General features: G+C 39.7%; 3 protein-coding genes across 4 annotated transcripts in view; 1 reads left to right on the forward strand and 2 right to left on the reverse strand.

The window, feature by feature from the left end:
* Positions 1-1203, reverse strand: part of LOC108665058 (type 1 phosphatidylinositol 4,5-bisphosphate 4-phosphatase) — an 8492-nt gene extending 7289 nt beyond the window's left edge. Inside the window, exon 1 of one of the 2 annotated variants that reach the window (XM_047885148.1) lies at positions 1066-1203. In XM_047885148.1, coding sequence (XP_047741104.1) covers positions 1066-1156 — 91 coding nt within the window. In that variant the 5' untranslated portion in view covers positions 1157-1203. The remainder of the gene's footprint in view (positions 1-1065) is intronic. The other variant, XM_018151776.2, reaches the window with a different exon arrangement.
* Positions 1204-6725: 5522 nt separating this feature from the next.
* LOC108665067 (serine/threonine-protein kinase ULK3) lies at positions 6726-19336 on the forward strand. The gene is made up of 2 exons (XM_018151783.2): positions 6726-9156; positions 19111-19336. The coding sequence occupies exon 1, from the start codon at positions 7018-7020 to the stop codon at positions 8707-8709; it is 1692 nt and encodes a 563-aa protein (XP_018007272.1). The 5' UTR covers positions 6726-7017; the 3' UTR covers positions 8710-9156; positions 19111-19336.
* On the reverse strand, positions 16755-20718 carry LOC108665049 (GTP-binding protein RAD-like). The gene is made up of 5 exons (XM_018151767.2): positions 20706-20718; positions 20340-20437; positions 18922-19072; positions 17927-18057; positions 16755-17643 (listed from the first exon to the last, which is right to left on the reverse strand). Exons 1-5 carry the CDS (start codon positions 20716-20718, stop codon positions 17509-17511), a joined length of 528 nt encoding a protein of 175 aa, XP_018007256.1. The 3' UTR covers positions 16755-17508.
* Between the last annotated feature and the right edge of the window lie 3572 nt (positions 20719-24290).

The following is a 24290-nucleotide window of genomic DNA, read 5'->3' on the forward strand; positions in this document are numbered from 1 at the left end:
CGATCTTCAACAAACGTTTTGTTTATTTGTTTACATTACGATGTTTATGTTTTTTCTGCAAGATATTTTTGGCGGAAACGGTAAAGCAATGCGGATTGCGGAAGTTGAAAATTTTATGAAATGACATGTTTGCGAAGTGCAAACTGCGATTTTTTAATCAAACAAAAATTTATGACATTTGAGCCGCGAGATTTCATACCTACTGAAATTATATGATATTAGAGCCGCGATATTTCAGACAAAAATAGGACTTTTCCAGACTAGGCTGACTGGCCTACATGGATTGAAAATAGAAAGTAATAGGTCATAGTGGCAAAGCAGAGAGTTTTTTAGACTCTCCCTCAAGTTCATTTTTGAGTCCTATAAGTAGACCAGTAAAGTATCCTGGATACCAGCATCATCATACATAAGAAATTGGTTTGCATCTTGGGTAAATGAGGAAATTAAAAATGAACTGATTCTAAAAACTCTCTGGTTTGTCACTATGTAATAGGTATAATCGTTGTCAGTATAGACCATTATTTATAGAATTCCATGCTGACTAGCTCTCTTTCTGCATCCTTGGCAAGTGTTAAATTTCTGCATCCTTGGGCCTTGGCAAGTGTTTAGTCCTAACTAAATTGCAGATCCTATATTAATATTATTAGAATAATTAATTTGTGAGTTAGGCAATTGTTGATACTTGATCAAACAAAAGAAAAGTTTCTTTGGAAGGTGGAACAATGAGATTGCTGATTACATATAAGAGATGAAACTTCAAAGTTTGGAGCCAGGAGCCGCAATATCTAACAAAAAAGTAGGATAATTCCAATCCAAGGAAAGGTCAGACCGTCAGACTGTGCCAGTAAACATGTCATTGGTGGCTTTTATTATTATTATTATAGTATGATTGGCTCGAGTTTGGTTGAACGACGAACTTATCATGAAGCACACTTAGCACAGCAAAAAATCAGCATTAAATAATGAATAATACATTCAATAAATAATAATTCTTTCATTCATTGTATAATTAATATAAATCCAAACCTATACGAGAAAAACGGTCAACATCCGCATTTGACTAACCAAAGTAATCGGTAACACTTCTTCCTCCATACGAGTCTGAATTATCAGCATTTTGCGACGAACGAACAAGTGGTGTTGTTTCCTCCGCCATTGTTGTTGATCACATGAAGAACAGCTGAGTAGTGAGTTAAGACTTTCAGCAAACCTTGCATGCTCAAGAAGTATTTTACGCTCTTCAGAAAATTAAAAACAGAAAAATCTTCATATTAAATTTTTTAATGTATTTTGAAACGTTTAAAAATCCATCTAGAACTAATTTTATGACCACTCAATTTTTAAAAGAGATTAATATCGCTTACTATGTGAATAAGCATCGCGCGGCTGGTTCGAAAATGAAAATTATGATGCGTAAGCAGCGTAACAATGATTGAGAGCATGCTTTCATTCATCCATAATTTTACAGAGTGCTTATAAATACTTTAATTCTTTAACTTATAGAATCAAGTCTTCTGAGAAATAATATATAATGAATGTCTAGGAAACCAAAAAAATATCACAATTACAGTATATGTAGACACAGAGTCACAGACATAGTTTTGTTAAGTCTTCTGCGAAATAATATACAATGAATGTCTATGGAAACCAAAACAAAAAAGTCACCGATTATATGTAGACACCGAGTCACAGGCAGCATGCACTCAATCACATTGAGTACATGAGTACGCCAGATTGAAAAGTCTAGTGTGGAAAAAGATCTCGGAGTTTATGTCGACAAGGAGCTAAAATTTTCTAAGCATGTTGAAACGCAAGCTAACACCTGTCTCTTATACACATCTAGATGTGTATAAGAGACAGGACGTACATACAGGTGGAATGAAAGGAGAGAAGATAAATGTTTTATGTGTGATGGGGATGAGAAGGAAACTGTAGAGCACTTGTTGATGGAATGTGGGGCGTATGAGAGAGAGCGTCAGTCTATGATTGAAGTGATTCTGAATGAGAGAGGTGAGACTAACGAGGTGGGGCATGAGAGAACAAGCGAAGAGTGGATGGCGATAATTACGGGTCTGTCTGAGGGAGCAACTGCGGCTATGTTTGAGAGTGTGAAGAGATATTTGGAAAACGCGTGGATGATGAGGGAGAGGAGGAGGATGTTGTAAGTGGGGTCTTGAGGAATGGAGGGTTGAGAGAGGGGAGGGTGGGAAGACGTGTGAACGTGCCGAATTGTTTTGGTACGTGGTTTTAATTTTTTGCGATTGTCAAATTTTTTATATTTTTTCTTAGGACAGCTATGAATATGGTATATTTGAACTTTTCTGTTAACATAAGAGTGTGAACTTTTAATTTTTTGATGCTAGTAAAAGTTTTTTAGGCAGCGTGTATGACCGATTTAAAGGTCGTGACCGTAGGTCACCACGCACCCCAATTCCAATTCCAATTCCATGTATATCGACTGAATCGAGACATTTTACGGCCGGACTCGTGGCCGGGCACACGGCCGTTATCCAAATTTAATGACCAAGGAATATCTCTCAAACTAATAAACGCAACTCTATGAACCTTGGTACACGCATTCATTACGCCCTAACAATGATATTTAGCCCATGATTTTTTTTATCTTTCACCTTCATTTGTGGGTTATCGGCGAAACGGGCCGAGATTAGCCGTGATTATCACATTTCTTCTAAACTACAGTACCTACTGAGCAGGTTTAAACGAAATTTTGAATATATATTCCTAAACATCTTGGACAAATTTATGGCCGGACCCGCGGCCGGTCTCGCGGCAGCCGGACTCCAAACATAGAAAAAACATAGCCAATCAACGAAAACCTCGCAGGTTAGGTCCAGTTAGGAACAGGTTGCATTAAAAACACAAAAAACTTAGAAAACCCCATAAAAAAACACGAAAAAAAACATTTCCGGCTTGGGTCCGGCCGTAAATTTTTCCGAGACCTATTGTATTTACCCCCTGATTATCTCAACCTTGATGTGTGAAAGTTCATCTAAATAGCACTTATTGCCGTTATTGGATTTTATTACAGGTCATACAGTGTAAAGAGGGGAGCGCAGCCGTGCACCACCAATTTTGTGCACCAATAAGCACTGAATCGAACGCCTTGGATCTCTCCGGACCTACACTAATCAGCCGTGCACCGCTCGGCTTTATTATTTGCTTTTCTGCACATGCGGATTCTTTTAATTCGGAAGCATTGGTGTGGTGATTGTGGTCCAGCACATCAGCTGTCATTTTAATCCTGACATTTAACGTGCTTGGAGCTCCGCTCGGACTGCATGGAAGTTGGAACTATGGTTTCATTTATCGATTTACGAAGCTTCCTTGACAGTTGAATAGTCAAATACAAGAAGGAAAGTAGGGTCATTGATTATACATTAATCATACTGCATACATAACCATTTTATTAATTCGTCATATTGTATAACTTGGCTTGTTCGTTCTGTTAATTATTATATTTATTTTGAATGAAAGGAAATTTACCTTTTAAAAGTTGAAACTAGCTAGGCTTATTTCAAAAATAACATACATTATGTACTACCTACTGTAATATATTTTAAAATTTATGCTCAATTAAGTGAATTGCTCATCAGTCAAGCAACAAAAATTAGTTATTTTACTGTTGAGCTCTGCCTGCTCTGGAATGAAAGTATCATACATTCTTGATTCATACATATTTAATACTGAAATCATGCAGTCAACCAGGCTGTAAAATTGGGATTTTTAGCTTAGCTCATGATATTGGCATATTTTTGAGATCTTTATCAATCACCAGTTCATCACCCATGACCCACCTTGACAAGTTGACCTTACATGCTTACAATAACAATGGCATGATTGGCATCCAATGGGAACTGAATATTCTTCAATTCAGGCATGGAATATATCTACTTGGCAAGCCGCAATTGGATTTTTTGGTGTGCTATGGGTGTGCTATCTATGATTCCATTTTTTGAGCCATGAATTCCGTATTTTGGCTATGAAAAGCTATTTAAAGTCCTGTGTACCTGTTACCCCAAATCTCTAATTCATAGTGGTAAACCAGAGCTTTTTTTAGAATCAGTTCATTTTTAATTTCTTCATTTACTTAAGATTTAAACCAATTTCTCAAGTATGATAATGCTTGTATCCATGATGGTACTTTACTCAGTTTACTGGTCTACTTATAGGACTCAAAAATGAACTTGAGGGAGAGTCTAAAAAACTCTTTGCTTTGTCACTATGTCTAATTTTACCCTAAAAACAGTCGTAAAACAGCAACACTAACATATGTAGTCATTTAAGTGGCAACTCCGCAACTGAACACATAATATTGCAATCTGGGACTGGCCACTCTGAATTGTGATCCGGTGACCAAAACTACACGATCTTCAAGGAAACATTTTGGTTGTTGAAACAACATGTTTGCAATGTGTGATTCAAACACATGTTTCAATCAAACAAAAATACATGACGTTAGGGCTGCGAGATTTCACACCTACTGAAATTGTATGATATTATGATTGAAATCAGAAGTGTATGATTCTGATTGAAAATCAGAAGTGAATGGGACCATTTTTCAATTTCATTTATGAAAGGAACTAGTAAATTTCATTAAAATGGGTGAAATTGCGCATCATAAGCATAGGCATTTTTGTCTAATGTATGGGTGTCCTTGGCCCAATTTTGCAGTTTGAAATTTCTTATGTAAGCAAGTAACCCTGTTGGATCCATATTGAATACTATTAAACAAGCCATTATGAAATATTAAGAATAATTTTCCCAGAATTAGAGGTAAAAACAATTATTTCATGTGTGATTTTCCAAAATCTTAAGGAAAACTATACATGTTCTTTTATTTAAACAAAAGAGATTGGACAATTGCTATAGAAATAGGTGAAAATGTCCACAAGATGAACAGTTTTATTTCCTTCATGGGAAGCTTCTTTCCAATTATCTAAATTTGTGAATAAGAGAACAACCATTCTTAGAATTTCACTCTGCCTGCATGAGCTCTGAATTGATTGTGTCAATAAACTAAAATTGTAACCACGTTTCTCATTTATGCAAACAGACTTCATATGCACCAGGATATGGTAACAAAATGTTTGTAGCCAAATTAAAATATTTGATTTAGGTGACCAGTTAATGCCAATTGATTTCACAAATTTTAGTTGGCCAAGTAAATATATATATACCTATACATTTATATATACCGTCAACCGGGGCTATTCGAGACAGGCAGGGCTATTCGGGACAGGCCTATGACACGGCGTAAAACTGTTGTAGTACCGTAAAATGGGGTAACTTAGACCGGCGGGGTAACTTAGACCACTTTTCGTTTTTTTACAAAAACCCCCACAACTCAGAAACTATTTGACATAGAAAAATTTTGTCAATGAGCATTAAAGGCNGAAGTTAATGATCACGCGAAGTTAATGATCACGCAAAGTTAATGACCACGGGAAGTTAATGATCACGTGAAGTTAATGACCACGTGAAGTTAATGATCACAGGAAGTCCCAACTAAAATGATGTGAAATTAGGAGCCTTCCTGTTTTATTCCCCTTGTCCGGAATAGCCCTGACCGACGGGGCTATTCAGGACAAGCTCTATTTTGCGTCTGGCACCATACGAATAGCACATGGAATTTTTTTGACAATGCCATTCCATAGCCCTGCCAATTAGCTATAAAATGAAACTAAACTTGTTTATGAAATGTTTCATCATAAGAAGTTATTAACTGTTGTTTAAAACTAATCGTTCAAATCTGTCCCGAATAGCCCCGGTTGACGGTATATATGGATAATATTTACTGTCAGTGACAAGTGAGTTGCTACCTACTCAGTTCAGCAGATATACACTGTGCTTGATTTGCTGCTAATGAATAATGAATAATAATCTTGTAATACCATTCAGAACTCAGAATTGGAATTTTTAGGGTTTGATAACCACAAAATAATTATCACACTACTTTGGTATTGTTAGGAACTTGTTTAGTTTTATTTTTAAAATAGATTGTTTCTCTTTAAAGCTAGCAAATGCATGTTGTGGTGACCTATGTGACTTTACCCTACTTTCCTAGCTGTGACTAGAGCTTTCATGTCATTTTTGTAGCTTCATAATTTTCATTTGATGGCTTCAAATCAAATGAGAACTTTTTATCATGGCAATTAGGCCATGAGAATTAAAATTAAGTTCAAAATTTGAGAATTTGGAGCCTCAATATCCTGGTAATGGCTTAGCAGTAGCAAAAAGTGCATTTCAACTTTGTCAATTCCATGATTCTCATTGCATCTTCTGAAAAAAAAAACAATATTTAAGTCAAGAACCAAATTGTAGGGCCTTCATTCTTCAATAGGCCCTTGTTAACCAACTTTACATCAGCCAGCCATTATTCAATGGTGCTAACTTCAAAGCAGCAAGTTGGTTAGCCTGATTCACTTACTTTAAAAATCATTCACAATACTACAATTCAATACTATTGTGCACTAGGTATTTCTGATGAATTTTATTTATGAATTTCTCAAAAAGTGATCTGAAAAAGTGATATGAGCCTGATCAAAAACTGATCGGAGTTCAAAAAGTATTGTTTTAGACTGGACTATACCTGCAAATTTTTCATTTCAAAGCTAACCCAATTTAATTACCTACTGATTAGTCTATTTAACAGATAAAAAAGTAAGTTTGCACTACTAAGACCTGGTAATGTTTATATATTTGTTTCATTTCAGTTGACAAGCATCAGATATTTTATAACGTTAAATGTAAAAGATGCCAAGACAGCAGACCTGATTCTATGCTTATTGAAAATTCCTATCTTTTTCACTGAAAATTTGATGAAATGAAGCTTTGTGGCTTATGAATTGTCAATTTGGCATTGTTTTGGCATCAATTTTTTTCAATAAAGTTCAAATTTCTGTACTCCTCACTTAATGTGAAAAGAATTTAGAGTTGAAAAAGTAGAATGTGTGAAGTTTCACTGTGTGAAGAAGTCAAACTTTAAAGTAATAACTGATGGCACCTACAGAAGGATTACCGCCCGTGAGGCTCGCCGATTACGTGGTGTGTGAGAAGATAGGCTCAGGTGGCTATGCCGATGTCTACCGAGCCTACAGGAAGCCACCTGCGACGAAAGAATTTGTTGCAATCAAAGCTGTTCTCCGCAGTAATCTCTCGTCTTCAGCGACTGATAGTCTAATTACAGAGATCCGGCTTCTAAAATCGCTGAAGCATGATCATATCGTCCAGCTCATCGACTTCCTTTGTGATGAGAATTACGTGTATATTTTGATGGAGTATTGTGGTGGTGGGGATTTGTCTCATTTTATCAAGAGTCGTCATAGGTTGCCTGAGATAGCCTGTCAACGTTTCCTGCAACAGTTGGCTTCTGCTCTCGAGTACATGCGAGAGCAAAAAGTAAGTCATTTCGACTTGAAGCCTCAAAATATTCTACTTACGTCAAGAAAAAATCCAGTTGTAAAAATTGCCGACTTCGGTCTGGCCCAGCATCTCTCAGAGTCCGAAATTGTGTCGAAAATTAAAGGGAGTCCATTATACATGGCTCCTGAGATATTGCTTCATAAAAAATACGATGCCAAAGTTGACCTGTGGTCTGTAGGCGTGATTCTCTACGAATGTCTGTTCGGCAAAGCTCCTTACTCCTCAGCTTCCATGGAGGAGCTCATACAACGAATAAAGTCAGACGTACCTATTAAAATACCTTCTCAGGCGTGCATATCGAGAGAGTGCGAGGATCTTCTGATGCGGTGTCTAGAACGCGACCCCCAGAAGCGCATTGATTTCGAAGATTTTTTCCAGCATTCATTTGTGGATCTGGAGCACAGGCCTAAGGCTGACAGTTGCGAAAAGGCGAGAAGCCTTGTGGTGAAGGCCGTCGAACACGACCAGAAGCATGAATATAAGGAAGCTTTGGACCTGTACGTTGAGAGTTTGCGCTATCTCGTGCCCGCCATCCACATTGAAACCGACGCTAGTCGGAAATTAGCCATGAGGAAATCCGCGAAGCAATATCTAGACCGGACCGACCAGCTCAAAAAGCTTCTATCGGACTCTGGCCCGCCGACAGTTGACGCTCCCACAGTTGGAGGTCCAACACTCGCAAGCATTTTTGTTCATAATGAAGCGAGAAATTTTTCAACTGATTTTCTGCCCAATACAATTTCTGCTGGAGAATGGATCATACATCAACAGAATGTCCTGGAGCTATCGGCGCTCGCTGCCACCACCGCAACCATGTTGGGCGCCATCGACATCGCCAAGTCCGCGGAACTGTACGAGCAAGAAGGCAGCAATTCCATAGCAATCGAAAAGTATGAACTAGCGCTGGGAAAGCTGCTGAGCTTATCACAAAACGAGCCACACGGCAGAAGAAGGGAATTGTTGCTTGAAGTCATCCAGCATTGGTTGAAACGTGCCGAACTCATCAAGGACGTGCTAGATGCTGCAAAGGTACGAACCAATGGCGCTGCTGCTACGATTCAAGCCAAAGATCTAACGTTAATTTCTGATTCATCGAAAAAGAAGAGCCCGTTGCGTGGAAAACTTACGAAGCTTATAGCCCGAAAGGAATCAGCGGCAGCTTCTAAGTCAAAGGAGCCTTCATCGCCGCCGGCATCAATTGGTCCACAAGCGACGGGGCAGCTGCTTTTAGAATCGGATTACGAAAAAAGTTGTGCGATACAATGACTATTAATGAGTGGAGTTTTAGCGCTGACAAGCTTGGTGATCTCTTTATTTCTGAAACATTTTCATCTCGGCCTAGTGGGGCCAGACGTCAATTGAGATGTCAATTCTCAAGCCGTTGATGATTTGTTCAAGAGATACGACGTCAGCGCTCAATGTCGCTCCATATATTACTTTTATGCGCATTTTTTAGGTTTGTTACAGCACATCGCAATGTCTCCAGTGGCAAGTTATGCAACTGACATAGAAATTTCAGTACTTTTTTTAAGAACTCACTCTTGACGTTCTGGTTATCAGCGGAGTTAGAAGTAAACTTCTTATAATTTTTTTAAATGTGCTTGGTATCCATGGTTTAATGTTCAGGGACGTTGTGAAGCAACATTAGGAGGGATATCCATATTTTAATCTTATCTCATAAAAATTCATTCAGTCATTTCTTGCTCAAGTGTCGTCATATACACATGGATTTAAAGCAGTTCACTTTATTGACATCTGAATAATTTTGTTAATTCTCTGGTGCCCTAGATGATGGAGCTTTTCATTAAATTGATAAATGTTCCCTGGAGCCCAGTACTTAGTATTAGTTACCTTATTGAGACCCAATTCATATATCAACCGACGCTCACTAGTCAACAGAAACTGTAAAGAGCGCTTTATAGCCAGCATTTTTATACTAGACAAGAATGAATAGTTTTATTTGTTAAGAAGCCACCATCACTGAAGGGCTTCTTGAATTTCTTAGCAGCAAAGCTCGTGGCTAGCTTGAGGAAAATGTAAAATTGCTTTTCATTTGGGGCTTTTTAGATTTTCGTTTTCACTTGTTATAATAGTTAGCAATTCTTCGTGTTACGTTTTCTATTGTGTGTGGGTATATTTTAAAAGCGTCAGTCATATTATTTAGAATAAATTTGAAATTTGTTGGTATATCTTATAATTTTTCGCTTTCGAGCGCTAGTTTTTGATTTATTTTGATAAAGATGATTTTTTATAAAGACATTTTTTTTGTAACTTCTAGTGCTCAAGTTACCTTTAATGGTGGCTGAGTATTGCAAATAATAATAGTATTATGATTGAAGATGACTATTGCAAGTCCTACCAGACCGCAGTCAAAATTTATCAGGAGGTGCTGAGATTATCTTAACATACCTCTATAATATTTATTGCCACATTGTCTAGACTCCAAATATCACATTCCAATGTTTGCGTAGTTCTAACTCACTGGGCTTATTTCATTATGTTGATAATACAAACTTAAAATTTTTCGCCGCTCTTTCACTTCCTCGCTCCAAGCCTCGATGAAATTTTTGTTGGATAGATAATTTATGTATTAATTTAAAGAAATGAGATCATAAAAAGTTAAATAGATTTTAAAATTCGCTGACAGTTTTGGCCTTTAACTTGAACGGCACTTGTGAAAGGAAGCGATTCCTTCATCCTGGAAGCAAGTATATGCCTATAAGTTGGACAAGCGTGGATAATGAAATGAATAGCCTCGAATATCACGTGCTATATTCATATCAAAGGTTCAGTCTATAACTAAGCTACTTGAATTATACAGTATGGAAGCCAGGTTGTGTTATAATTACTAATAGGCATTGTTCATGGATCCTGACCCGACGCCAGTCACAAGGCTTGCAGGAGCTGCGTTGCAGCCATTCGTGCTTTACCAGCGGGAGATGGTCGCGTACAAGACGACCCGCTCAGAATGAAATACAAATGATCTTTTCCCTGGAAAAACATCATCAAAACTGGCGTAAAATTGCGATAAAAAATTACGATTTAATATGATGAGATGAACGTACATTCTACAGGGAAGGGGAGTGTTGGTGCTTCTCAAAATACGCAGCGCCCATTGCTGACATGAAAGACGTCAACGGATGGATACTTGTAACAATTTTAGGAGATTAATTAATGAATGAATGACCAATTTTTGTGTGTTAGTATTCGCATGACGTTTCGAAAAATTTTTGTTGCCCAACTCGACATGCGCGAAGACCGCTCCCACAAGAGAATATAGAACGAATTTGTTACCGTGAGTTTTGAATCATAATGACACGTTTAAAAAGGAGATTTTCAGTCGGTTATTTTTTTAATACTTCGTAATACTTCTGGCTATGCTCGTGTCTTCATTGTAAATTACAATGTACGAAAGCCGAGTGACCGTGCATTTCTTTGCAATGCTCAGAATTGGCCTAACACCAAAAATGCCTAGTCTTTAATGCTAACCTTGTTATGTAATATTTTACAATATAACTTTTCTACTATAGATCGGGCGTGCCTGATGTCTCTGTGCTATCGTTACACGTAAATGAAGACAATGACAGCGAGCTGCTGAATCGTATTAACAAAAATTATTCGTACATGAAGGCTTTCTAAAATTTATTATATATTCAAGTTGGTTACCAAGAAAGCCGCAAGTTTTTACCGTTTTGCCAGACAAGATCTGTAAGATGGCAGTGCTCGAACGCTACTACCTATGACGGAGTTATGAGTGCCAGAGTTAATAATTAAGTTAGGTTTTGCATTCGAGCTCGCAGGCGAGTTCGCTGAAGTGTCGATTCGGTTACTACCTAACATGGGGTATGAGTAGGTTGCTAATACATGGCTTATATCAAACATTTCGAAGACACTGATCTCGTGTAAATACTACTCTTATTAAAGTATAGTAAATCCTTAAGTCTTAAAACATTCATAGATAAATATAAACTACATCATCTAAAAGTAGACGTGTTCACGCAGGTCCCTTAAGCATATTGTCCTGCTACATCAACTCGGCAGCTGTAGGAGTTGATCAATCGTCCTGTAGACTACGGTTCTGTAGAGTGTAGACTACGGTTCCTGTAGAGTGTAGACTACGGTTCCTGTAGAGTGTAGACTACGGTTCCTGTAGACTACGGTGGGTGGATGTCGCTAAAGTGACAGACAATGCTGCTCCTACATGGATAAGTCACTCGTAGGTTGTATACAACCCAATGGAGTTGAATATAATTTTTTTGTACATGAACTAAACTTAAAATTGGCTTCAATATACCTCAGGCATAATCAATGAGTTACAATTTTCTTAAAAGTAAACCGACAACAAATTTGACCTGTAATTTTTACTGTAACTTTGAAAATATGCAAAAGACATTTTTCTCCTTACGCTCAATTCATATCTGTAAATTTGATACCGATGTAAACGTTTCATGCATTGAAAGTACATTAAAGAAACATCCGATCTTTACAGCGGCTAGGCTGTTGATGCACAGGTAAGGGAATAAAGTTGGCACTCCGTACCTATAATACGATCTTTCTCATCCACAAGAGAGCAAAGTTATAGAAGAAAAGAATTCCTTGTTATAGAAGAGGAGCTGTTCGATGCTGTAACATGAGGAAAATTAAAGGCCTTCTCGGTGTACACAAAGTCACGCTGGTGCGGCGTTAGCAATAATCGACGAGTTTACTCACATTGTCTGTTCCTTATCGTTGCATTTTATTCACGCACTGCTAATGATGCATCGAGATCTTAGCAAGCTCAATCAAACCTGTGTTCATTCTCTTAAACTTCTGCTAGAAGCACATGTCAGTTAATTTTACACATTTTTTTTTTTGCAAACATAAAAAAATTTCCGCATTAGCAATTGTTGATCTGTTTGCATCTGATGGGCTTTTCTTCTTTCGAAGCCTCTAAATGAGCTCAGTTTTTTACCCTTCCATGTGGGGCTAAAGATATTCATTGAGCGCTGTCATTGCTGTAACGTGAAGCTAGCCTCAACTAACAACTGCCGATGTTCACGAATTGATTACTCATTACGTACTTACTACGAGAAATGTACTCACGATATGAACAGTGATTGCCATCTACGTATGTAACTATGGCAAAAACAAACGATGGAAAATTCAAACAATTTTCACGAGCAAAACATTATCGCTAGGTACTAATGAATACGTGTACCAAGTTTCATCAAGTTAAGTTCATTAGTTTGAGAGATATTCCTTGATCATTGAATTTGGAAATTGGCCGTGAGACCAGCCGTTAATTTGTCCGAGACGTAAACTCAGGAGAGGTTAAAAAACAGATCTGGGTGAAAAAACCATCGCTGCATGGGAGTCATGTGCTGCACGTGTTGTGTACAAACTTCAAATCGTCAAACAAACGTTTGAACTTCTTACATTGACTTCGGACTACCGCCCTCCTACCGCCCCCCTACCGCCTTCTACTTCATTACCGCCCCCCAAAATCCTTCCACCGCCCCTAGGGGGGCGATATCGCCCACTTTGGGAACCACTGATCTAGACCTATGAGATGAACAAAGTTTTGTACAGGGCACACAGCTCGGCGTGCTTGACAACCTACACATGTCCGCTATAAAAAATTGTACTACGTCACATCACGACGTAATGTGATGAGACTCCGACGTTTGTTTGCAGTCTCTTTGTAGTATCCAGTATGAACGGATCTCTCTTCTCTGTTGTATGTTTTTTTTTCTAAACCTTTATCTATTAAATTTTTTTTGTTATTTAATGTTAATTGATCTGCGTAGTGTTGATAAGTATCTTATATCGGCTATTATTCTTCCAGGTAACTGGGCATTTGTTGAATAAAGCTTGGATTACCCAAGTTTATTGCCTCCCTGATTCCTCAACACTCATCATAGATTAATACCACTCACAGTTGGTCATGCTGCACGGTAATTAAAAATACCACTCACAGTTGGTCATGCTGCACGGTAATTAAAAGTACCACTCACAGCTGGTCATGCTGCACGGTAATCGAAAGTACCACTCACAGCTGGTCATGCTGCGTGGTAATTAAAAGTACCACTCACAGCTGGCCATGCTGCGCGGTAATTAAAAGTACCACTCACAGCTGGTCATGCTGCGCAATAATTGAAAATATCACTCACACTTGGTCATGCTGCATGGTTATTAAAAATATCACTCACAGTTGGCTCAGCCTCCTCCTTGAGCCGCAGCTGGTGCAGGATGCCCACTAGCAGGTCGTCGCACTTGTGGTTCATACCTACGCTGATCTCCATGAACTTCGCCCCGTAGTTGATGGCCAACTCCCGTCCATCTGCGCGAGATAAACGATGATTCAGAAAAATGTGTGAAACTATGTCCATAAGGTGATGCCCTTAATTGTGTGGGTGAAAACCCGTATGAATAAGTGTGACTTTGTCCAAATAATGATGTTCTTATGTGGGTGAGAACCCGTAGCAATAAGTATGACTTTGTCCAAATGGTGATGCACTTGTGTGAGTGAGAACCCGTAGGAATAAGTATGACTTTGTCCAAATGGTGATGCCATTGTGTGGGTTACTAGGAAGAATAAATGTGACTTTGTCCAAATAATGATGTTCTTATGTGGGTGAGAACCCGTAGGAATAAGTGTAACTTTGTCCAAATTATGATGCCCTTGTGTTGGTGAGAACCCGTAGCAATAAGTATGATTTTGTCCAAATGGTGATGCCCTTATGTGGGTGACTAGGAGGAATAAATGTGACTTTGTCCAAATAATAATGTTCTTACATGGGTGAGAATTCAGAGGATTGAGTGATATTTGGTTCAAATATGCACTCTTAGACCTAGTATGGGTCTTCACAAAAGTGGATCACAGTGCTGCGTGCAGAAAATGAGTCACTTTTCGACAATATAACCTTTCATTTTTTTCAGTGAACCCCTGTAATTACTCTTATTATAAACTTAATCAGTAGATATCGCTGCTTTCTTAATTAATTAGAGTAATTTTGCGGAATTTTATCGATTTATTTTGCTTACTTTTTTCTGTCTTCACCAGACTTCATGTACCACAAGCCGCCACGTAGCACTAATTGGCTTCCTATTAGCCACTAATAATTATCATTAGTTAGTCAGTGCATCAATTGGGAGAACTGTATGAATATACCGTGAGCGAAAACCTCTTCTAGTACTACTGCTGCTTCTCACCATCAACACGGCACTAGAGCATGAGTTATTCACTATCATAAGTCACTCACCATCAACAGTGACTGCCCTGGAGCTCGAGTCTCTCATCGCGATGACCCACTCACTACCATGACCCGCTCACCACCATGACTCACTCACCATCATGACTCCCTCACTACCATGACCCACTCACCATCATGACCCACTCACCACCATGACCCACTCACCATCATGACCCACTCACCACCATGACCCACTCACCACCATGACCCACTCACCATCATGACCCACTCACCATCATGACCCACTCACCACCATGACTCACTCACCATCACGACCCACTTAGCATCATGACCCACTCACCACCATGACCCACTCACCATCATGACCCACTCACCACCATGACCCTCTCACCACCATGACCCACATCATGACCCACTCACCACCATGACTCACCATCATGACCCACTCACCACCATGACCCACATCATGACCCACTCATCACCATGACTCACCATCCACATTAACGGCCCGGGACCGCACCAGCTCGCACTTGTTCGCGACGAGTATGACCGCCTTGCCCCGCAGCAGCAACATGGATTTGAGCGTCTCGAGCTGCTCGCTGGCGCGCTGGAAACTTGCTTTGTCGGTGATGCTGTAGACCACGACCCAGCCCGCTACATCCTGCGCCGTCTCGTCCTGAGCATGCCATTTGTTTATTTATTAATGTAAATCTAATTTAATTAAAGTAATACTAATGTGGGTTTGGCCGATGCCGCATTAATTACGAATTTATTAAAAATATATTGTAAATATATTAACTAAAATTGACCTCGGGCTAAAAATTGACTGACCAGCCCAGCCCGATACATCCTGCGCCGTCTCGTCCTGAGCGCGCCATTTGTTAATCAATTAATCTAAATGTAATTTAATTAAAGTAATTAAAAAAATATTGCAAATATATTAACCAATATTGAGCGCGGGCTAAAAATTGACCAGCCCAGCCTGCTACATCCTGCGCCGTCTCGTCCTGAGAATGGCATTTGTTACTTGATTAAGTTAAATGTAATTTAATTAAAGTAATAAAAAAATATTGCAAATATATTAGAATAGAATAGAAGTGTCGGCGTTGAAGAAATAGGCCCATGGCCTGTTGCCGATTCTTGAACTTTTCATGACTTTTTTTCCGTGGCCCCTGGTGTTGATTCTTGTTTCAAATTCTAGTAATCCTCCTAAGACCTTGTATAAACCGTGAGTATACTTGTATACTTCAATGAGGTCCCCATGCAGACGTCGATAACTGAGGCTTGGAAGCTTCATAATCTTCAATCTTTCTTCAAAGGACTTGCCCTTCAAGCCTGGAATTATCCTTGTTGCACGTCTTTGAACCTGTCTCTTATACACATCTAGATGTGTATAAGAGACAGGTCTAGAGTTTGGAAACGTTGTGTGGTCACCGAGATTCGAAAAGGACAGAAATTTAATAGAGAATGTTCAAAGACGTGCAACAAGGATAATTCCAGGCTTGAAGGGCAAGTCCTATGAAGAAAGATTGAAGATTATGAAGCTTCCAAGCCTCAGTTATCGACGTCTGCGTGGGGACCTCATTGAAGTATACAAGTATACTCATGGTCTATACAAGGTCTGTCTCTTATACACATCTAGATGTGTATAAGAGACAGGAGTATGACCGCCTTGCCCCGCAGCAGCAACATGGATTTGAGCGTCTCGAGCTGCTCGCTGGCGCGCTGGAAACTTGCTTTGTCGGTGATGCTGTAGACCACGACCCAGCCCGCTACATCCTGCGCCGTCTCGTCCTGAGCATGCCATTTGTTTATTTATTAATGTAAATCTAATTTAATTAAAGTAATACTAATGTGGGTTTGGCCGATGCCGCATTAATTACGAATTTATTAAAAATATATTGTAAATATATTAACTAAAATTGACCTCGGGCTAAAAATTGACTGACCAGCCCAGCCCGATACATCCTGCGCCGTCTCGTCCTGAGCGCGCCATTTGTTAATCAATTAATCTAAATGGAATTTAATTAAAGTAATTAAAAAAATATTGCAAATATATTAACCAATATTGAGCGCGGGCTAAAAATTGACCAGCCCAGCCTGCTACATCCTGCGATGACTCTTCATTTCTTAGCAATTTTTTGCTATCACGCATTCGCGTGGTGTTATTACTGTAAAATATTGGTGATAATTTCATCACCTTAATAACTGTCAGTCACGCTGCTGGTCGCAGTGACAGAGCTCTCTGGTGATCTCGAATGACAAATAAGTTTCAATAGACTCGTGAGTGTTCATTTCAAACTAACGAGGATATGAATTCTTCTCATGCAAACCCTCCTGCGTATTAACTTTGGGAATTCCCTGAAGAAGATGAATCTAAGTTACACTGTAACGACGATTTCATGCAATTTGAAGTTCACACGCGGACGAAAGGCGGCCGTTTATCCCAAAGCTGTATATAATTCGTGATTATGGCTTTAGTTTCGCGAAATTGACAACCCAAACAAAATTTATAGACGCTCCAGCTTCTGGTGATCAGACACTGGGGTTTGTTTATATCTTGTCTGGGAAGAGGCAGAATGTTGCCTCGTAATTTTGTTGTGGTAGAGGCAGAATGTTACCTCTAAATTTTAATTGGAAAGAGGCAGAATATTGCCTCAAAATTTGATTGGAGAAGAGTCAGAATATTGCCTCTGAATTTTCTTGGAGATGAGACAGAATATTGCCTCTAGAATTTGTTGGGGAAAGAGGCAGGATGCTGCCTCTAAATTTTATCTGGAAAGAGGCTGAATATTGCCTCTAAATTTTATCTGGAAAGATGCAGAATATTGCCTCTAAATTTTGTAGGTGAAGTGGCAGAACGTTGCTTCGGTTATTTGTTGAAGTCCTCGCAGGACTTGTATTTGCTGTCGGACTTGCCCATAACGCGGTTGATGAGACGCTTGGCTTTCCTCGACGCTCGCATCAACGAACGATTTCGGGTCCAGGCCGACCGTGTGTGGGGTTCCTGTAGTCAAATATTGTTTTAATAAAATTAATTATAGATGCTTAGGATGCAATACAGTAAATAATTTAAATTAATTAATTACAATTGGTCAAAGGTATTTAACGCGGCAGCCAAAATTTCCACCATGGTGCGCTGCAAGTGAAACTATCACTCGCACATGGTAATTAATATATAATGGTGCGTAGTAATTGAAATTACCACTCACAGCTGGTCATGCTGCACGGTAATTGAAAGTACCACTCACAGCTGGCCATGCTGCATGGTTATTTAAAGTACCACTCACAGTTGGCTCGGCCTCCTCCTTGAGCCGCAGTTGGTGCAGGATGCCCACCAGCAGGTCATCGCACTTGTGGTTCATACCCACGCTGATCTCCATGAACTTCGCCCCGTAGTTGATGGCCAACTCCCGTCCATCTGCGCGAGATAAACGATGATTCAGAAAAATGTGTGAAACTATGTCCATAAGGTGATGCCCTTAATTGTGTGGGTGAAAACCCGTATGAATAAGTGTGACTTTGTCCAAATGGTGATGCCCTTGTGTGGGTGACTAGGAGGAATAAGTGTGACTTTGTCCAAATAATAATGTTCTTATGTGGGTGAGAATTCAGAGGATTGAGTGATATTTGGTTCAAATATGCACTCTTAGACCTAGTATGGGTCTTCACAAAAGTGGATCACAGTGCTGCGTGCAGAAAATGAGTCACTTTTCGACAATATAACCTTTCATTTTTTTCAGTGAACCCCTGTAATTACTCTTATTATAAACTTAATCAGTAGATATCGCTGCTTTCTTAATTAATTAGAGTAATTTTGCGGAATTTTATCGATTTATTTTGCTTACTTTTTTCTGTCTTCACCAGACTTCATGTACCACAAGCCGCCACGTAGCACTAATTGGCTTCCTATTAGCCACTAATAATTATCATTAGTTAGTTGGTGCATCAATTGGGAGAACTGTATGAATATACCGTGAGCGAAAACCTCTTCTAGTACTACTGCTGCTTCTCACCATCAACACGGCACTAGAGCATGAGTTACTATCATAAGTCACTCACCATCAACAGTGACTGCCCTGGAGCTCGAGTCTCTCACCACCATGACCCACTCACCACCATGACCCACTCACCACCATGACCCACTCACCATCATGACCCACTCACCACCATGACCCTCTCACCACCATGACCCACATCATGACCCACTCACCACCATGACTCACCATCATGACCCACTCACCACCATGACCCACATCATGACCCACTCATCACCATGACTCACCATCCACATTAACGGCCCGGGACCGCACCAGCTCGCACTTGTTCGCGACGAGTATGACCGCCTTGCCCCGCAGCAGCAACATGGATTTGAGCGTCTCGAGCTGCTCGCTGGCGCGCTGGAAACTTGCTTTGTCGGTGATGCTGTAGACCACCTGTCTCTTATACACATCTAGATGTGTATAAGAGACAGGTCATATACACATGGATTTAAAGCAGTTCACTTTATTGACATCTGAATAATTTTGTTAATTCTCTGGTGCCCTAGATGATGGAGCTTTTCATTAAATTGATAAATGTTCCCTGGAGCCCAGTACTTAGTATTAGTTACCTTATTGAGACCCAATTCATATATCAACCGACGCTCACTAGTCAACAGAAACTGTAAAGAGCGCTTTATAGCCAGCATTTTTATACTAGACAAGAACTGTCTCTTATACACATCTAGATGTGTATAAGAGACAGCATCAGAGGATATCTTTCGCTGATCTACTTTCAAATCAGAAATACCGTCCTTCATCTTGCACTTCGAGCTAGCGTACAAAAAGAAGGCTTTCGGGTTCTTTTTGCATTTTTAGCAATACTTTTTTCGAGGGTTTTTACTGCGGTGCGACATTAACCAATATTGAGCGCGGGCTTAAAATTGACATGCCCAGCCCGCTACATATCCTGTGCCGTCTCGTCCTGCATGGGCGTGGCATTTGTTAATCAATTAATCTAAATGTAATTTAATTAAATTAATAAAAGAAATATTGCAAATATATTAACCAAAATTAAGCTCGGGCTAAAAATTGACCAGCCCAGCACGCTACGTCCTGTGCCGTCTCGTCCTGAGCATGGATGGCATTTGTTTATAGATTAATCTAAATGTAAATTGATTAAAGTAATACTGCTGTCGACTTGGCCGATGCCATGTTAATTAAAATTTTTTTTTTAAATTGTAAATATATTAAGCAAATTGAGCGCGGGCTAAAAATTAACCAGATTGGACGCATTTTCGGTCGGTTACGTTGCGGTCGATTTTCGTACGCGTGGTTTACATATGTAATCCATGCTACCACTGTAGGGTTAATACTTATATCATTAGTTTGCTTAGATCGCAAGTTTAACGGTAATTTAAAAGCGACAAAAATGCCAAGTAAATTCATCGTATGTACAGGAAAACATTTCAGAGACAAGTCCCATCATCAGTTCACAAATTTCAGAGAGTACATGTACAATCAGCAAATAAAGCAATTAATCGAGCTAAATATATTAATCATTAAATGATATTTTTGCTCATTATTGTTTCATTAATCTCGATGAGCCTCGACAAGAACTCGATGATTAGTCTCCGAATAATGTTATAATATTTTACATCGAAAAATTTCACTGAACAACTTTTTTACAGTTTTCAATCACAGCAAAATGCGAAAAATTTACCTTGAATTCCTCAGGTGTGGAGACGTTAACAAAAATAATTTCAGATTCGTAGTTATTGAGGACAATGGACACTGTGGCCTCTCTGTCGTCGCCGTCTCCTGAAATTAGAAATTAAAAGATCGCTTATTTCAAATTATGAGAATCACCGAACAATATTCATGCATACACTCAGAAAAACGAATCTAATTGTCCAAATATCGAAATTCTTACACTTACGACTCATTAATAATGTAGAATTTAATATAATATAGTTTTATATAATGTTATAGCGCTGGTGCATTATTTCAATCTATGAGAATCACCGAGATATATTCCTGCATACACTCAGAAAAATGAATCTAATTGTCCAAATATCGAAATTCTTACTCGTACGACTCATTAGTAATGTAGATTTTAATAAAATATAATTTTATATACTGTTATAGCGTTCCTGCAACAGACCGTAATGTAATTAGTACTTTACTATAATATAATTTTATATAACGTTATAACGTTGGTGCAACTGGCCGTAATGTAATTAACATTTTAATATAATATAATTGTATATAATGTAATAGCAACAGACCGTAATGTAATTAATAACAAAAATAATTTCAGATTCGTAGTTATTGAGGACAATGGACACTGTGGCCTCTCTGTCGTCGCCGTCTCCTGAAATTAGAAATTAAAAGATCAATTATTTCAAACTATGTGAATCACTGAGACGTATTCCTGCTTACACTCATAAAATGAATCGAATTATTCTATTTTATTCTAATTGCCCAAATAGTGAAATTCTTACACTTACGACTCATTAATAATGTAGATTTTAATAAAATATAATTTTATATAATGTTATAGCGTTGGTGCATTATTTCAAACTATGAGAATCACCGAGCAATATTCATGCATACACTCAGAAAAAACGAATCTAATTGTCCAAATATCGAAATTCTTACTCGTACGACTCATTAGTAATGTAGATTTTAATATAATATAATTTTATATAACGTTATAACTTTGGTGCAACAGACCGTAATGCAATTAGTATTTTAATATAATATAATTGTATATAAAGTTATAACAACAGACCGTAATGCAATTAGTATTTTAATATAATATAATTGTATATAATGTTATAGCAACAGACCGTAATGCAATTAGTATTTTAATATAATATAATTGTATATAATGTTATAACAACAGACCGTAATGCAATTAGTATTTTAATATAAAATAATTGTATATAAAGTTATAGCAACAGACCGGGCGCCGGACAGTCGTAGGCGTTGATGCACTCAGAGGTGCGGAACTGATGGATGAGCGCCGTCTTGCCCACCCCCGCCGCCCCCACGATGGGCACGCGGTAGCTGCCCGAGCGCTCGTACCCCTGGCGGGAGGAGGGGGGTGTGGGCGCCTCATGCCCCTCCACGGCACCTCATGCCCCTCCACGGCACCCGTCACCTCATGCCCCTCCACGGCACCTCATGCTCCTCCACGTCACCTCATGCCCCTCACACGTCACCTCACACCCCTCCACGTCACCTCACACCCTTCCACGTCACCTCACACCCCTCCACGTCACCTCATGCCCCTCACACGTCACCTCACACCCCTCCACGTCACCTCACACCCCTCACTCGTCACCTCACACCCCTCACACGTCACCTCACACCCCTCACACGTCACCTCACACCCTGTCTCTTATACACATCTAGATGTGTATAAGAGACAGGATGTGTAGTGATGTTGTGTGGTGAGATGTGATGTGTAGTGATGTTGTGTGGTGAGATGTGATGTTTAGTGATGCTGTGTGGTGAGATGTGATGTTTAGTGATGTTGCTTGCACGTTATGTTGTGTGGTGAGATGTGATGTTTAGTGATGTTGTGTGGTGAGATGTTATGTTTAGAGATGTTGTGTGGTGAGATGTGATGTGTAGTGATGTTGTGTGATGAGATGTGATGTTAAGTGATGTTGAGTGGTGAGATGTGATGTTGTGTGGTGAGATGTGATGTTGTGTGGTGAGATGTGATGTGTAGTGATGTTGTGTGGTGAGATGTGATGTTTAGTGATGTTGTGTGATGAGATATGATGTTGGTGATGTTGCCTGCAGGTCATGATAATGTGTGGTGAGATATGATGTTTAGTAATGTTACCACGGCATGATGTTGGTTAATGTTGTGTGTTGAGAGAAGATGCTTGGTGATGTTTGTTAATGTTTACAATAAATCTGTGCTTTACAATGAAAAAGAATAATTACAAGTTTGCACGCTACACTCCCATCAAGTCTGCAGTAGCCTGCTGCGCTCTGAGCTTCTAATTTCGCGCGGCTCAATGAAGGCTAATTTTTTCATGCGCTTCTGCTGTGCTGATGTCGGGGCTGATGACGCTTACGTGATAAAGGTCATAACATGATAAGGGTCCTAACATGATAAGGGTCCTAACATGATAAGGGTCCTAACATGATAAGGGTCCTAACATGAAAAGAGTCCTAACATGAAAAGAGTCCTAACGTGAAGGTTGTCAATATGTTGGTTTCAGACAGGCAATGTTCATAAATATAAAAACATTCCTTTTCTCTGCGACTAAGGGCAAAACATTAATTTGTTTTAAAATTCTGGCAGTATTATTTGAAGCGAAAATATATCGCTTAAAATACATAAATATACTGAACTGACATGCTGAAACTCCGATGTCAGCCGACAAGTCAAGTTAGCACGGTGACGTCAGTGGAGCTCCCGGACCAGAATCAGGCCCCTCCTGACGCTGTCTTGACGACTGACAAATGTGACAAGGAACCGGAATCGATTGCCGTCGCCAGATTGTCGCTGTAAGATTGTCACCGCAAGATTGTCGGCGCAAGATTGCTGGCACAAGTGATTGCGCTGCCTAAGACGAACTGCCGAGGTTGTCGTATAAGAAGTATGAAGGCGAAGGATATAGAGGATATAGGACGGCTTTGGAGATACGTAAGAAGAAGACATCTTCTTCTTCCGTTACGTTGTGGCATCTTATTACGCCATAAATTCATATTATGTATACAGTATAGTAGAAATTCTAGGCATGAGACGTGACGTGACCGAGGTTGAACGTATAAAGGGCCAAGAGTAAGTGACACCGCAGTGGGCAGAGGTTTATTACGAACTGAACAACATTGTACAATGGGTTACAACAATGACAATTCCTATTGACATACAGGTAAGTTAAAAGCTAGTTAGAGGAATACCACAGACGGAACACAACACAATACAGTGTTCTCCGCAAAATCTTACCAGTTGCTGGCATTAAATTTTGTCTTCTCCGCAGTAAATGTTGTTTTGCTTACTGTGAATATAGCGTTTTCTGCAGCAAACATTATTTCCTTGCGACGAATATTGTGTTCTCTAAAGCAAATATTGTTTTCCTGGAGGTATAATTGGTGTGCTCCGCAGAAGGCAGTGCGTTACTTGCTGTAAACATTTCATTCGCTGCACTAATATTCTGACGCAGGCAAAGCGGCCGTCTACAGGAGGCGGGGCTTTGAAGAGGAAACACCGCTGCTGGTGGTGCTGCTACTGGTGCTGTTTGTGCTGCTGCTGCTGGTGCTGCTGGTGATGCTGGTGCTGCTGCTGGTGCTGTTTGTGCTGCTGCTTCTGCTGATGATGCTGCTGATGCTCGTGATGCTGGTGCTGCTGCTGCTGGTGTTGCTCCTGCTGGTGCTGCTGCTGAAGCTGATGCTGATGCATGTGCTACTGCTCCTGGTGCTGTTGCTGGTGGTGCTGGTGCTGTTGCTGGTGGTGCTGATGCTGATGCTGCTGCGGGTGCTGCTGCTTCTGCTGCTGGTGTTGCTGCTGCTGGTGCTGCTGCTGAAGCTGATGCTGCTGCTGGTGTTGCTGCTGCTGGTGCTGCTGCTGGTAGTGCTGATGCTGGCGCTGCCTTTGATGCTGGTGATGCTGCGGGCGCTGCTGCTGCTGCAGCATGATTGTTGTAGC

The sequence above is a fragment of the Hyalella azteca genome, unplaced genomic scaffold (genome assembly GCF_000764305.2).
Source record: "Hyalella azteca isolate HAZT.00-mixed unplaced genomic scaffold, Hazt_2.0.2 contig17082, whole genome shotgun sequence".
Lineage (NCBI taxonomy): Eukaryota > Metazoa > Arthropoda > Malacostraca > Amphipoda > Hyalellidae > Hyalella > Hyalella azteca.

Excerpts from the sequence above, each read along its gene's own strand:
- LOC108665067 (XM_018151783.2), top strand. The coding sequence starts at position 7,018 with ATGGCACCTACAGAAGGATTACCGCCCGTGAGGCTCGCCGATTACGTG.
- LOC108665049 (XM_018151767.2), bottom strand. Across the intron at positions 19,073-20,339 it reads CCACACCTGAGGAATTCAAG|GTGGTCTACAGCATCACCGA; the intron begins GTAAATTTTTCG and ends TATAAGAGACAG. Across the intron at positions 17,644-17,926 it reads AGGAGGAGGCCGAGCCAACT|GAACCCCACACACGGTCGGC; the intron begins GTGAGTGGTACT and ends ATTTGACTACAG.